The sequence below is a fragment of the Oryctolagus cuniculus genome, chromosome 10 (genome assembly GCF_051225735.1).
Source record: "Oryctolagus cuniculus isolate XC-2025 breed Fujian yellow rabbit chromosome 10, ASM5122573v1, whole genome shotgun sequence".
Taxonomy (NCBI): domain Eukaryota; kingdom Metazoa; phylum Chordata; class Mammalia; order Lagomorpha; family Leporidae; genus Oryctolagus; species Oryctolagus cuniculus.
This window is the reverse complement of record NC_142876.1, coordinates 19,255,274-19,267,572: the sequence shown is the minus strand read 5'-3', so window position 1 is coordinate 19,267,572 and position 12,299 is coordinate 19,255,274. Positions and strand designations below refer to the sequence as shown.

At 49.3% G+C, this 12,299-nt stretch overlaps 1 protein-coding gene across 4 annotated transcripts in view; it reads right to left on the bottom strand.

Annotated features, from left to right (window-relative positions):
* The window catches only part of CCBE1 (collagen and calcium binding EGF domains 1), a 251,702-nt gene that overhangs the window by 14,389 nt on the left and 225,014 nt on the right, over positions 1-12,299 (bottom strand). For all 4 annotated transcript variants that reach the window (XM_008261421.5, XM_089305029.1, XM_089305028.1 and 1 more), the window contains 2 exons: positions 11,318-11,421; positions 2,297-2,417 (listed from right to left, as the gene is read on the bottom strand). In XM_008261421.5, coding sequence (XP_008259643.3) covers positions 2,297-2,417; positions 11,318-11,421 — 225 coding nt within the window. The remainder of the gene's footprint in view (positions 1-2,296; positions 2,418-11,317; positions 11,422-12,299) is intronic.

The window sequence follows — 12,299 nt, the reverse complement described above, 5'->3', positions numbered from 1 at the left end:
ATCTCCTTGATAATGCACCTGGGAAAGCAGCGGAGGATGGCCCAAGTCCTTGGGCCCCTGAACTCGTGAGGGAGACCCAGAAGAAGCTCCTGGCTCCTGGCTTTGGCCTGGCCCAGCTATGGTTCTTGCGGACACTTGGGGAGTAAACCATCAGATGGAAGACCTCTCTCTACCTCCCTCCCTCCCTCTCTCTCTCTCTGTAACTCTGCCTTTCAAATAAACAAAATAAACGCTTTTTTAAATTAACTTTAAAAAGGAGTCTTTAAAACACAGGACTTGGACATACACATGGCTGTACCTCATACACAGCAGTGGGGATGGGAGAACAGCAGCCACCCTTCCCTTACCACCAAGACTAAAGGATCCCAATCATTTTAGTGCTTCAGTGTGGGACTGACTACTGGCCTTGGACTGGACTTCTACCTAAGGGTGAGAGAAATCCTACCAGCTTCCTAGCTGTCCCGATGCACCTCAATGGAGAGGTTCACAAATACAAGCAGTGAGAGGCAACCAGGACTGGAATTTCTCCACCCCAGTGCTTCATCCACTACAAAAGCTCATTCAGGCTCACAGGCTACTCCAGCAAGGACCCTGGACAGCTCAAAGCATGTTAGAAACCTCACTGCAGGGAAGAGGAGGAAGGGCTGAAAGCCATTTACTGGGAAAGAGGACAGCCAGTGGACCCGCTGTTCCTGCAGTGTCCCTCTTTCATGATAAACAGATTGGCTTGGAGAAGTTCATCCTCCAAGGAAGCAAAGCAAGAGGCTTCTCTGAGAGACAGGAGAACACTGTGCTGGAACCCAGTGTGTAAGCTGAGGCCTCACTGTATTTAGCGGCAGCAAGAAGCTGCCTGCGGGAGGCACCTGCTGGAGGAAACCCCAGATACGACCCAGGGCGTCGGAGGCCAAGGGGATAAACAAGAGAACCGACTGCACTTCTGGACCATCCTGATTCTCTGTATCAGGCCACCTGGGTTTTATGGAAAGCAGGAACTTAACACATAAGTGTTAAGCCTATGGGAAGCACACCGAGCCTTTCTTGTTGTTTTTTCCAAATGAAACCCACCTGTGTCATTTCAGCACTGACAAACTCTCCCAGTCCTCCATGTCCACAGTAAATGCCATCCCAACCAACGCAGGTACAGTGCTCTCTCCCCTTAAGCTCCCACTGCAAGGAAGCTCTGTACACTTCCCTGGGTGCACGTGAACACTGTTTAATTCCACCCTCATGTGCTCTGGTTGTGTTGTCTTTCTCACTGGAATGTCAGGAGGACATTCACAACACCTAGTGCACTGTTGAGCAATGGCAACCAGGGACAAGATATCTTGAGGCATCTTCTAACACTACTATCATTTCCTTTGCTGTTGTGAAAAAATGTGATCTACCTATCTATGATAGAGGGACTCAAAATAAAAACACCTTGAGATTTTTTTTTTTAGAGTTCTCATTGTATATTTCCTGATAAGACATTTGGAATGCCCTTAAATGAATGCAGCCAATCTCCTAAACAGTATACTGAATGAAGGGAGCCAGAAAAAAACAAATACACACTAAAGATGCCATCGACCCACACTTCCAGAACAGGAGACACTGTAGTGGAAGAAGGCAGGCCAGTGGTTGCCTGAAGCTGGGGATGGGGAAGCAGATGGACTGAAAATAGGCACAAGGGAACTCTCCGGGGTGATGAAATCCTCTGCATCTTGATACGGATACAGTGTGTTGGATACAAGGGTGAGTACATTTGTCAAAATTCATTCAGCTGCAATCTAAGTGGTTATAGTTCATTGCCTACAAGTTGTGTCTCAAAGTAGGCTTACAGTGGCAATGATGTAGCTAGATATAACAATAAACATAGAAGTACCTGTGTTAACAAGTCAGGGAGGTGGAAGGATGACTGGGGAGCAGTGCAAATGAGGCCAGTTCTCAAGTTAGCTCTGGGTCAGGGAGCCTACTGGGGTGCACTATGCCCTTCCATTCCTGTATATGTTAATTCTCTTCCAGAATGGCATTATAAAATCATTTTTGGTTTATCTTTAAAATTAAAGTGATTTCTAAGAATTGCACCCAATCCCAGGACAATCAGCTTTGTCTTCTACTTTACTATTGGTTCTAAGGGCCCAATTCCCAAGGCTTCTGGGTGCACAGGTATGCAGCAGGACAGCAACTGCCACTGCCTAGAGTCCTGCTTCAGGTCTCATCAGTGGAAGCTGGACAGCCCTGTCCAGCCCCCGGTGACCATAAGCTCGTGGTAGTCTTTGCTGGTGACTGTCACCCTCCTGCACCTTTCTGCACTCACCTGGAGGGCCCTGGCCCCCAGGCAGGCCGGGAGGTCCTGGAAGGTAGGCGTTTGAGGCCAGCACTTTGTTGCCAGTGATGTACTTGCCCAGGTCAGCAGCATTGTTGGGGAGCAGGGCAATCTGTAAAGAGGAGAGGAGATCTTGGTCAGGAAGCAAGGGCTCCGCCGCAGGGAGGTCTTCTGCATCTGTGCTGTTGGCAGAGGCTGCACAATGTTCTCATGACACCAACACAGGTGCATAAACACACACACATGTACACGTGTACACACATACATACACACATGCACACAGCATGTGCACACTCGTGAGGGTACTTCAGAAGTTTGTGGAAAACAGAATTAAAAGTTAAATTTTGGTGCAAAAAATTTTTGAAATCCACGCATAGCTTTCTTCCAATTTTCCACAAGTTTTTTCATGACTTCCTGTATGAATAAGATTTCAAATGCTTTTTGCAACCATATAAATTTACTGTTGAATTCCATTTGCCATGAACTTGAAGAACCCTTGAAAACAGCTCAAAGGGACTCTAGAGATTCTTTTTCTGAACCTAGAAGCTTTCCTACGATAGCAACATGCAGGGGGTCACTTGGCTGGAACCTAGAGGGGCCCTAGATTGGTAGACATCACTAGGACCACCATGACCACCACTAATAGACCTCCCCTTCCCATGCTCTCCAGTTGTCATTTAGCCGATCTAGGTCTCAAACATCTCTTGAAAACCTACTATGTGCCGAGCACTGTGCTGTTTCTTGGCTACAACGGTGACCAGGATCTGGTCACTGCCATTGAGGAATGCTACGACGTGTGATCTGAGACCCAGCACGCGGCCGATGGTTCACCTACACCCTCAGAACCCACCTAGAGCACACAGGGCAACGGTGACCGCAGTGCTTTTACAATCTGCCTGCCAGTTCTTTGACAATTCTCCCTTCAAACAAGGGCTGGATTTAGCGACTTACTTCTAATGAATGGAATGGGACAGAGGTGACCGGGTGTGGCTCCTGGGACTCACACCGAAAGGCACAGGAACCTCGCTTGTTCTCTTGTGCAACTCATTCTAATCCAGAGGAAGCCAGAGAACCGCCTGCATCAATGACCTACAGATGGAAGTCAGGCCAACTGTGTGCAACACCTGTTACCTCACGGGTAAGAGCAAACAGGAGTGCCCACCTCTGAGGCTGTAAAGACTAAGTATGGAAATGTGTGTCAAGTGCCCAGCCCAGGACATAGGGCATGCTGCGTGCTTGGTACATGGTAGTTCCAGCCTCTTCCCTCCTGGAAGCAAATTTGGGGGAGCAAAATCAAGTGGAGAGGAGCACATTTCTTAGCGCAGGAGCAACCCCCAGAGGACTCCCTCTGGGGCCTGGAGCTCTGTAGAGAGCAGCAATTGCTGTGATTTTCTGAAGCCCCTTTCATTTGTTCCTCCAACATCCTGGACAAAACCCTGCTCGGGGGCCACAGGGTCACGGAGGCTCAGCAAGGCACATGATAGACCCCACCTCACCCTCGGGTACCAGGCTCCAAGCCCATCTTGGGACCTGTGCTTTTGGAAGAGGCACCTACTGTCTGTACACAGTCATAGGTGGCCAGGCTGCCGTGGAACCACTGCCCCGTGGGGTTCAACCCCAGTATGAAGCAGTCCATCTAAAACGGTACAGAGTTCATCCTCCGCTCCGAATCACGACTTTTAGGGGAAAGAAACAAATCTGCCAGTGAATATTGATTTGAACTTGGAGTTTTCTTTACTTCCTGCCTTTGTGAGGAAGTCAGCATTTGTCACCTCCGTTTCCTTCCTCGGCGACGTCTTCTTTTTCTCAAGAGACTGCAGATGCCAGTCAAGTTCTGAGGCAGCACGGTGAGGCACAGCCAAGGATGCTCACAGGGGACCCCGGGGCGTCCAGGGCCTGCGTGTGTCTCCATTATGGAAGGTAGTCTCAGGGAATAGGGCTTATGTCCTGACAGTACCACAGCATGGAGCCGTGGGATGATCACAAGAAAGGGAGATGCAGTGAAGATGATCACAAGTCCCTGACTCTCTCTCAGCAGAGGCTTGTGGGGATCCCATAGGAGGCAACAAAATGCACAAACTGCACAACAGCCCAGGCATCTGACAGTGAAAGACTACAGGTGCACGCTACGGGCTTGGCAGGGCTGCTGTCCGAGAGGATGTCATGTGCTCCCCGAGGTCTGAGGCGTTGGCAACGACTGCATTCAGCATCCCCTTTAGGAAACACGATTCAGAGGCTGACCTCTGGCTCAGATCCCGTTCTGCTGCTGGGCAGCTGCTGGGCTTGGGGCCCTCACCATACAGCTTTAAGAGTTGATGACTTTTCCTAGTAACAGAGGCAGACATTCTTGCCAACAGAAGAAATCCAATATTAATGAAAAGCAAATGTCATGATAACACGAGGGCACTTGGAAAAGCTCATGGAAAGGAGGAATTAGGAGTTTATCTTGGTGCAAAAAATTGAAATCCATGCATAGTTTTTAAAATAATACACATGTCCTCTGAAGACTCCCCACATATGTAGTTTGTACTTCAGCAAACAAACTTATCCTGAAACATCTCCTGGAGAACAAATTCTTCTAGCTCCTTTGTAAAACGATTGCCTGGTCCTATACTCCATGAGCCCCTTAACAAAGCACCTGTGATTTTTCTACAAGGCAAAGCCAAGGTGGCATGAGAGGGCTTTTGCTGGACCTTCACTGCCAGACGTGAAGAACACACTGAATCTGAGCCCTGTCTTCCCCACACATTTGCAAAGTATCGTCAGGATCTCCCGGAGTCAAGAGGCCCTCTTCTGCTTTAGTGGTGCCAAGGATCCTATCTGAGCCTAGGGTGGCCCCTCAACAGGCTGCGTTTCCCCACTTTGAGTTCCATCTGCAATGAAGCCTACTGGAATCCATTCCAGCTCAGGGTGCCAAGGATGCTCACAGAGATACAACACCCAGGGCAGCTTCGACGCTGCCATGCAAAGCATCCCTTCCCCCCAGCACTGTTGGGACTTCTGAGCACACACCTCCACAAAGCTCAGGAGCCCTCGGGGTAGTTCTAGAATCCTTGGGTAAGGCCAGTCATGAGCTAGGTTTTTAAACAGAGAGACTGACTCCCATTTGCCGGTTCACTCCCCAAATGCCTTCCGTGGCTGGTGTCTGATGCTGGGAACTCAATCCAGGTCTCCTATGTGGATGGCAGGAATCCAACTACGTGAGCCAGCACTACCACCTCCCAGGGTCTGCATTAGCAGGAAGCTGGAATCAGGACCCAGAGCTGGGAGTTGCACGGAGGCACTCAGATGTGGGACACTCCTGTCGGGAGTTGAGCCTGTGAAGGTTGCCCTCAGTGTCCTGGCTGATCCCACGCTGGGTAAACCATTCCCTGGTGCCCCTGAGTTCCTCCATGCATCAGCAGGAGGAGTGGGAGTGAGGGCACTCATGGGTGAGAGGCGGCCATGCAGGAGCCCTGACTTGTTGCATAAACACAGCAGAGCATGGGCTTGTGGGAGGCCAGGTGCTCAGGAAGAATTTAGTAGTAATGCAAAAAAAGTTATTTCCACTGACTTCCTGACAATGGGGTACAAGAATCATCATCTCCTATCAGCCTTCATAGCAGACTGTCTACCTAACAGCTGCTGGGACTAATCAATGAGATGCTGCCTTTAAAGATGTATGCTCATAATTAATGTCAATTATTTATTTGATAAACATTTCCAAGTTCTTTATAGGTGGCAGACATGGTTTTAAGTTCTTTATAAAAATTTATGTGATCATTATCAAAACCCTACACGGTAGGCATTACTGTTATCCTCAGTTGATAAAACTGATGCACAAAGTTGTTAAGCAACTTACCCCAGGTCACACAGCCAGCAAGTGGTATGGCTGGAATTCTGCTTCTGGAATCTATGCTTCTACCCAAGTTTATTATGGTACTTGCAAAGTGATCTATAGTCTCTGAAATTTGGGTTGGTCTTCCCAACAGTTCTGAGATGACCCATTTTACTGAGATCAACTGGCTCAAGGCAGCAGAGGAAGCCACAAACTAGCCTCACATATCTGCCTGACATCCAAGGTGATCTCTTGATAAGGTGAGCAAGAGCCGTCACTGGGCTTCGAAATCTGTTCCCCTCTGCAGCGTCACTGACTTCTAACTCCTCAAGCTTGAGTCTCTGCCCCACTCCACTTGGCCATCATTCGTTGTCTTATACCATTGGCTTGGTTTCTCCGTAAGACAGTTTATTAAGGCAGGGCTTTATCCCACACTGTTTTCTATCTCATTCCCAAGCCCTCTGGGATACAGTAGGTGTTCAGTCAGTTGTTCTTGACTTATGGTTCATGATTCCCCTAAATGCTCACTGTGGGGAGAGGTTGCTGGATCATAGGCAGAGAGATCTCTTGCTTCCCAGGCAGCCAGAAATAGAGGCTGAGCACGCCTGCCAACCACACCCACAGAGCCCAGAGAGTCCCAAGCCCCTCCTGGAGCCTCCCTTCCCCCTGGAATCCTGTGGCCACCTCCCCCTCCCCCCATCACGCAGTCCCTGCAGCGGGAGCACAAGTCAGTCTCACAAAATCAGCAGGTTCTGAATTGTCTTCAGAGCTCAACAGGAGCAAGATCCATCTATCAGTTAAATCAAGTGTTGCATCTACCCCCAAACTCCCTCTTTCATCGAATCATCTTTCTCCCACGCTGTAGAAAAATGGTGGAGGTAAAGGCAAAGCCCTGGGGCTTACATACTATTTTTAAAAACTTTTTATTGTGGGTCTGGCATTGTGGCAGAGCAGGTAAAGCTGCTGCCTGCAGTGCTGGCATCCCATATGGGCTCTGGTTTGAGACCTGGCTGCTCCACTTCCGATCCAGCTCTCTGCTGATGTACCTGGAGAGGCAGCGGAAGACGACCTAAGTGCTTGGGCTCCTGCACCCACATGGGAGACCAGGATGAAGCTCCTGGCTCTGGCCTGGCCCAGCCCTAGCCATTACAGCCACTGGACGAGTGAACCAGTGGACAAAAGACCTCACTCTCTCTGTAACTCTTTCAAATAAATCATCTTACAAAACCCAGTTTTTATTGGAAAATAAAGTACAGAATCTGTGTGTGTGTGTGTATACCCCTTAGTATATTATTAGACAGCAAGGACCTTTGTTGACTTAAATCAACAGAAACAACTTTGCCAGCCACTCCAACCCCCTTCTGAGTGCTCAGCCTCCCCCTTCTCCCACAAAATCACCAACCACTATCTTGACTTTTATATTAATCATATCCTGTTAAGATAACTCACTGCCCAACTGTGCATGCCAAAACACTACAGTCTAGTCTTGTCTGTTTGAAAAGTGATAGCTCTTTTAAATTCCTCTAACAGGTTGCTGGTTCATTTCTCTTTTCTTCACACACTATCTGTTGACAAACCCAGGGCATTTGAGCTGGAACATTTCCCACAGTCAGCTGATTGCATACTCAGGGCACAGCCCAACACGTTCACACACCATTTTATCCTGTGGTGTTGGCCGCGGCCCAGGACACCCGGTACCTACTTCTTGGCCAGTGTTTATTTGGGCACATGTCCCATGTTCACTCCTGCACAGAACAGATGGCATCAGCACTAGTAAGCTGACATTAAAAACCACTGGGTTCTTCTCGATGTTCTTAATGTTGTATTTATGAGATGCATGCAAATAAAAAATAAATAACAGAAACAAAACTCAACTGACAAGCAAGACACTGGTTCAGGAGCAGAAGGAAGAGACCTAGGTTTTAGCTCTGGCTCCCTGGGTCACATGTCTGTGATTATCTTTCTTACAAGGTATGTAAGAACTACAATTGGAAATATAAAACTGTTCCATAAGCTACAGATTGCCACTCGTAACAGGTGCCTTTGGAAAGGAACTGTTCCTCGCCGTGTTCCTTGCATGTCAACGTCGGCTCCTAATTGCCGCAATGCACTTGGAGGGAGCCTTTGGCATACGCTGATCTCCTCTGGTCCAAGCCAGCTGCACAGATTTTTCAAACACTGAAACCACCCTGTAGATTTTTCTGCATTTCTACAGCAGGGTCTGTATGCACGTGTGTGTGTGTGGGGGGGTAAGTGGGGAGTGACAGGTATTTTGATACAAGTTTTCCAGCTTCCTTTTACTTCTTCTCATAAATCATGTATTGCAAAGGGTCAAGGGAAGTCAGACAAGGACTGAGCAACTGACTCCTGGGAAACTTAGCTCCTCGGTTCCTAAAGATTACTCTGGCTGAGAGACACTTGCCCACAGAGCTGGAAGACTGCATATAGGGCAGGAGATGGAGGGCAGCTTCATGCCTGGAGACCTCCCCTAAGCTCTAAACTTCATAGGAGTGGGGGAGCTTTTTTTCTGCCAAGGGCCGTTTGGTTATTTATAACATCATTCGTGGGCCATACAAAATGATCAACTTAAAAATCAGCCTGCTATAGACTGAATTTTGAGTCTCAGCTGCAGTTGCCTTGGCAGGACCAGACCAGATGACCTGGCAAGCCCTATATGGCCTGAGGACGGGATGTTCCCCACCTCTATAAAAAGCGAAGTTGCTGCTTCTTCCAGGAACCCTTTCCTGGGTTTGTTCAAGAAATACTAGTATCAATCCAAGCTCAACCTGGGGTGAGACATCCTTACGTATCGCTTTGTATTCATAAGGACACTTTTTTGCTTCATGTCCCCATTAGATCACAAACTATTTAGGGTCAGATGCGTGCTTTGCTCGTGACCATATGTCAAATAAACACCTCTGTCTGCTGAAGCTGATCACATCTTCAACAATGCCTGAGAGGCCTGCAAAACCACTTCTCTCTTCTCAGCCTTGTTTGCTTAACTGGTAGCTGTGGTTCTCATTAGGGGCTGGCCGCATGTTTGTTGAACATGGAAAAGAGATACTGTCCTGTGCTCACACTCTGCCCTCTGGAGTAACTGACCGCCAGAGTTAAACAGATTAGATACACCTCTTTGATGTGTTAAGAGCCTTGAGTGGAAAAAATTAAACAAACAAACCAGAAAGCTTACATTTTATCAGCGTCAGAGCAACTTCTGTCTTGCCCGACACACTAACAGATCAACTGCCTGCAGGTAGAATAAATGTTGTTCACTTGGGTCCAGGATGGTGGTTCAAGAAGTCAGGTCACCAGCTCCATCGTGGGGTGCACTCACAGCAGAACCACTTGTGAGAGCCAGTGTTCCATTCCACCAGGACTCGGAGGAGCCTTGTCAACATCAGGTCAGTTCTCAGCTGGGGCGACCTGAGGGACCCCCAAGCATGCCTCCCCAGGTGCCCAGAGCGCAACTGAAGCACGGGCTGCAAATTTGCGATGTGAGAAATCATGCAGTAATCACAGCTCAGCCTAGCTTATAGCTGTCATGGGATATTTTTTTTTTTATCTTTTATTTAATGAATATAAATTTCCAAAGTACGTCTCATGGGTTACAATGGCTTTCCCCCCCATACCGTCCCTCCCACCCACCACCCTCCCCTTTCCCACTCCCTCTCCCCTTCCATTCACATCAAGATTCATTTTCGATTATCTTAGTATACAGAAGATCAGCTTATTATACCTTAAGTAAGGATTTCAACAGTTTGCTCCCACACAGAAACATAAAGTGAAAAATAATAGATGATTTTTTTTTAAATGATGATGAAATCAGATCAGACCTATTGTCATGTTTAATCCCAGTGAGAGTCAAGTTGGGAATTGATAGTTTCTTTTTTTTTTTTTTTTAACAGAAGATCAGTTTAGTGTACATTAAGTAAAGATTTCAACAGATTTTTTTTTTAATTTTTATTTTTTTTATTTGATAGGTAGAATTACAGACAGTGAGAGAGAGAGAGACAGAGAGAAAAGTCTTCCTTTTGCTGGTTCACTCCCCAAATGGCTGCCACGGCTGGCACTGCGCTAATCCAAAGCCAGGAGCCAGGTGCCTCTTCCTGGTCTCCCATGCAGGTGCAGGGCCCAAGCACTTGGACCATCCTCCACTGCCTTCCCGGGCCACAGCAGAGAGCTGGGCTGGAAGAGGAGCAACTGGGACTAGAACCCAGTGCCCACATGGGATGCCGGTGTCACAGGCAGAGGATTAACAAAGTGAGCCACGGTGTCGGCCCCAGTCATGGGATCTTAACGCTGCTTTTTTTCTTTTTTGGGTAAAGATTTATCATTTATTTGAAAGGGTGAGAGACAGAGATTGATCTTCCATCCAAATGGCCCTGACAGCTGGAGTTGGGCCAAGCTGAAGCCAGGAGCCCCATCTGGGTCTCCCATATGGGTGGCAGGGGCCCAAGCCCTTGAGCCATGATCTGTTGACTTTCTGGGCGCATTCGTAGGAAGCTGGATCAGAAGCAGGGTAGTGGAGACTTGAATCAGCACTGTGATAGGGGACACTGGTGTCTCAAGCAGAGGCTTCACCCTGCTGCACCACAGTACCGGCCCCTCAGGGCTCCAGCCCTTCCCTTCCCTGGGCTGTGCCTGAGTTTTGAATAGGATTCAGGCAGATGTGGAGTCCCCAAAATCACGAGCCAATGGTCCTAAGAGTGATGAGAATTTAACTGTGGTGTTTAGGAGGCAGGGCCCCATGGAAGCTCCTTAGGGCTCTGGGGGCATGGCATCGGAAGGCAGTGGTCGGAGGGCAGGTTACAGATGCCCAGCTAGCAGCCTCTCCTGCTTCCGAGGCTGCCAGGTGACTCCACCTCCACACCTGCTCTGCCACTGCAGCCTCCCCAGATGGCCCAACGCGACAGAACCACCCGATCTGGAATGGGAAGCTCCACACCCACTTCCTTCCTGGTGTCTCGCTGTGTAGAAGGCTGATGAGCATGCTACTGTGTTGTCTTTTAGGGGATCGGCTCTGGGGCTGGGTGGGTAGGCAAAGCCCCCCATCCACACCTAATTGGATCACCTGCAGCCACTGGGCAAGGCAGGTGAGGGGTTATTTCCTTCTGGTTTTCCTAAACATGCTTCCGCTCCATCCCAGGCAGGCCCTCCCCCCAGCCCATCCCCGACCCCACGAGCTCAGCACGTACCTTCTGCTTCAGCTGCAGCACCGTCTGCTTCACCTGGTGGAACTCCTTGCACGTGGCGCAGCAGGTGCCGGCTTTCAACGCATTCTCAGACTTCTCCTCTCGCCCTGGGGGAAGGAGATAGGCTCAGCTGCAGCTGGGAGGCTGGAGAAAACCCAGACCCAGAGCGCGAGCCTCCCAAAGGTCAGCATGGGGGCACTGCAGCTGAGGGTGGAACGTGAGGGGATCTTGATTTCACACTTCTCACGGCCCCTGGCAGCACACCCCGGGTCAAGGAGTTACAGGGTCCCTGCTACCCTTTGGGCGCAGTTGCTACTACTTAGACATCCCAGGAAGACTCTGGTCTTCCTCATCCACGTGTGAAAATGTGCACCACGGACCTTTAATCAGCGCATTTCCAGGAGGCGGGCTCGCTAACTGACATGATTTATGCTTGTCTCACAGGGCTGATGTTCACACACTATAAATACCCAGCAAGCTCAGGAAACAGGCCTGGTCTTTACTGCCTTTGATAATCCAGGTCTCTAGGGGGAGCAAGGCCAGGCTGGGTGGGGCTAGGGACCAGCACTGGGAGCTGACATCACCGACAAGGGAAGCCAGCATGGGCAATGCGCCACGCTCCTGCACACCCGCCAACCTGGGGCCAAACTGGACAGGAAGGAAGTCAGCCCTCCTCACTGGAAAGGGCTCAGTGGCCACTGAGAGCACTGGGCAGTCCAAGGTAGTCCATAAATTCATCCTTTTCTTTTTAAAAAAATGCGTAAGTGGCAATAGTGCCAGTAACCGAGACAGTGATTTCCCGGCACTGGCACGAGCTACACAGCTTGCACAATGAGGCCACCTTGCCATGAAGACTAAATTCAAAGTGGAAGGCAGCAATGATAGGGGTGATGAGCATGAGGGTGATGAGTGTGTCTGGTGGGCAGGGCACCATAAGCTTTCCCAGCCTAGCAGCCCTTTGTGGCTGGGCCAAGCACACTGTGTG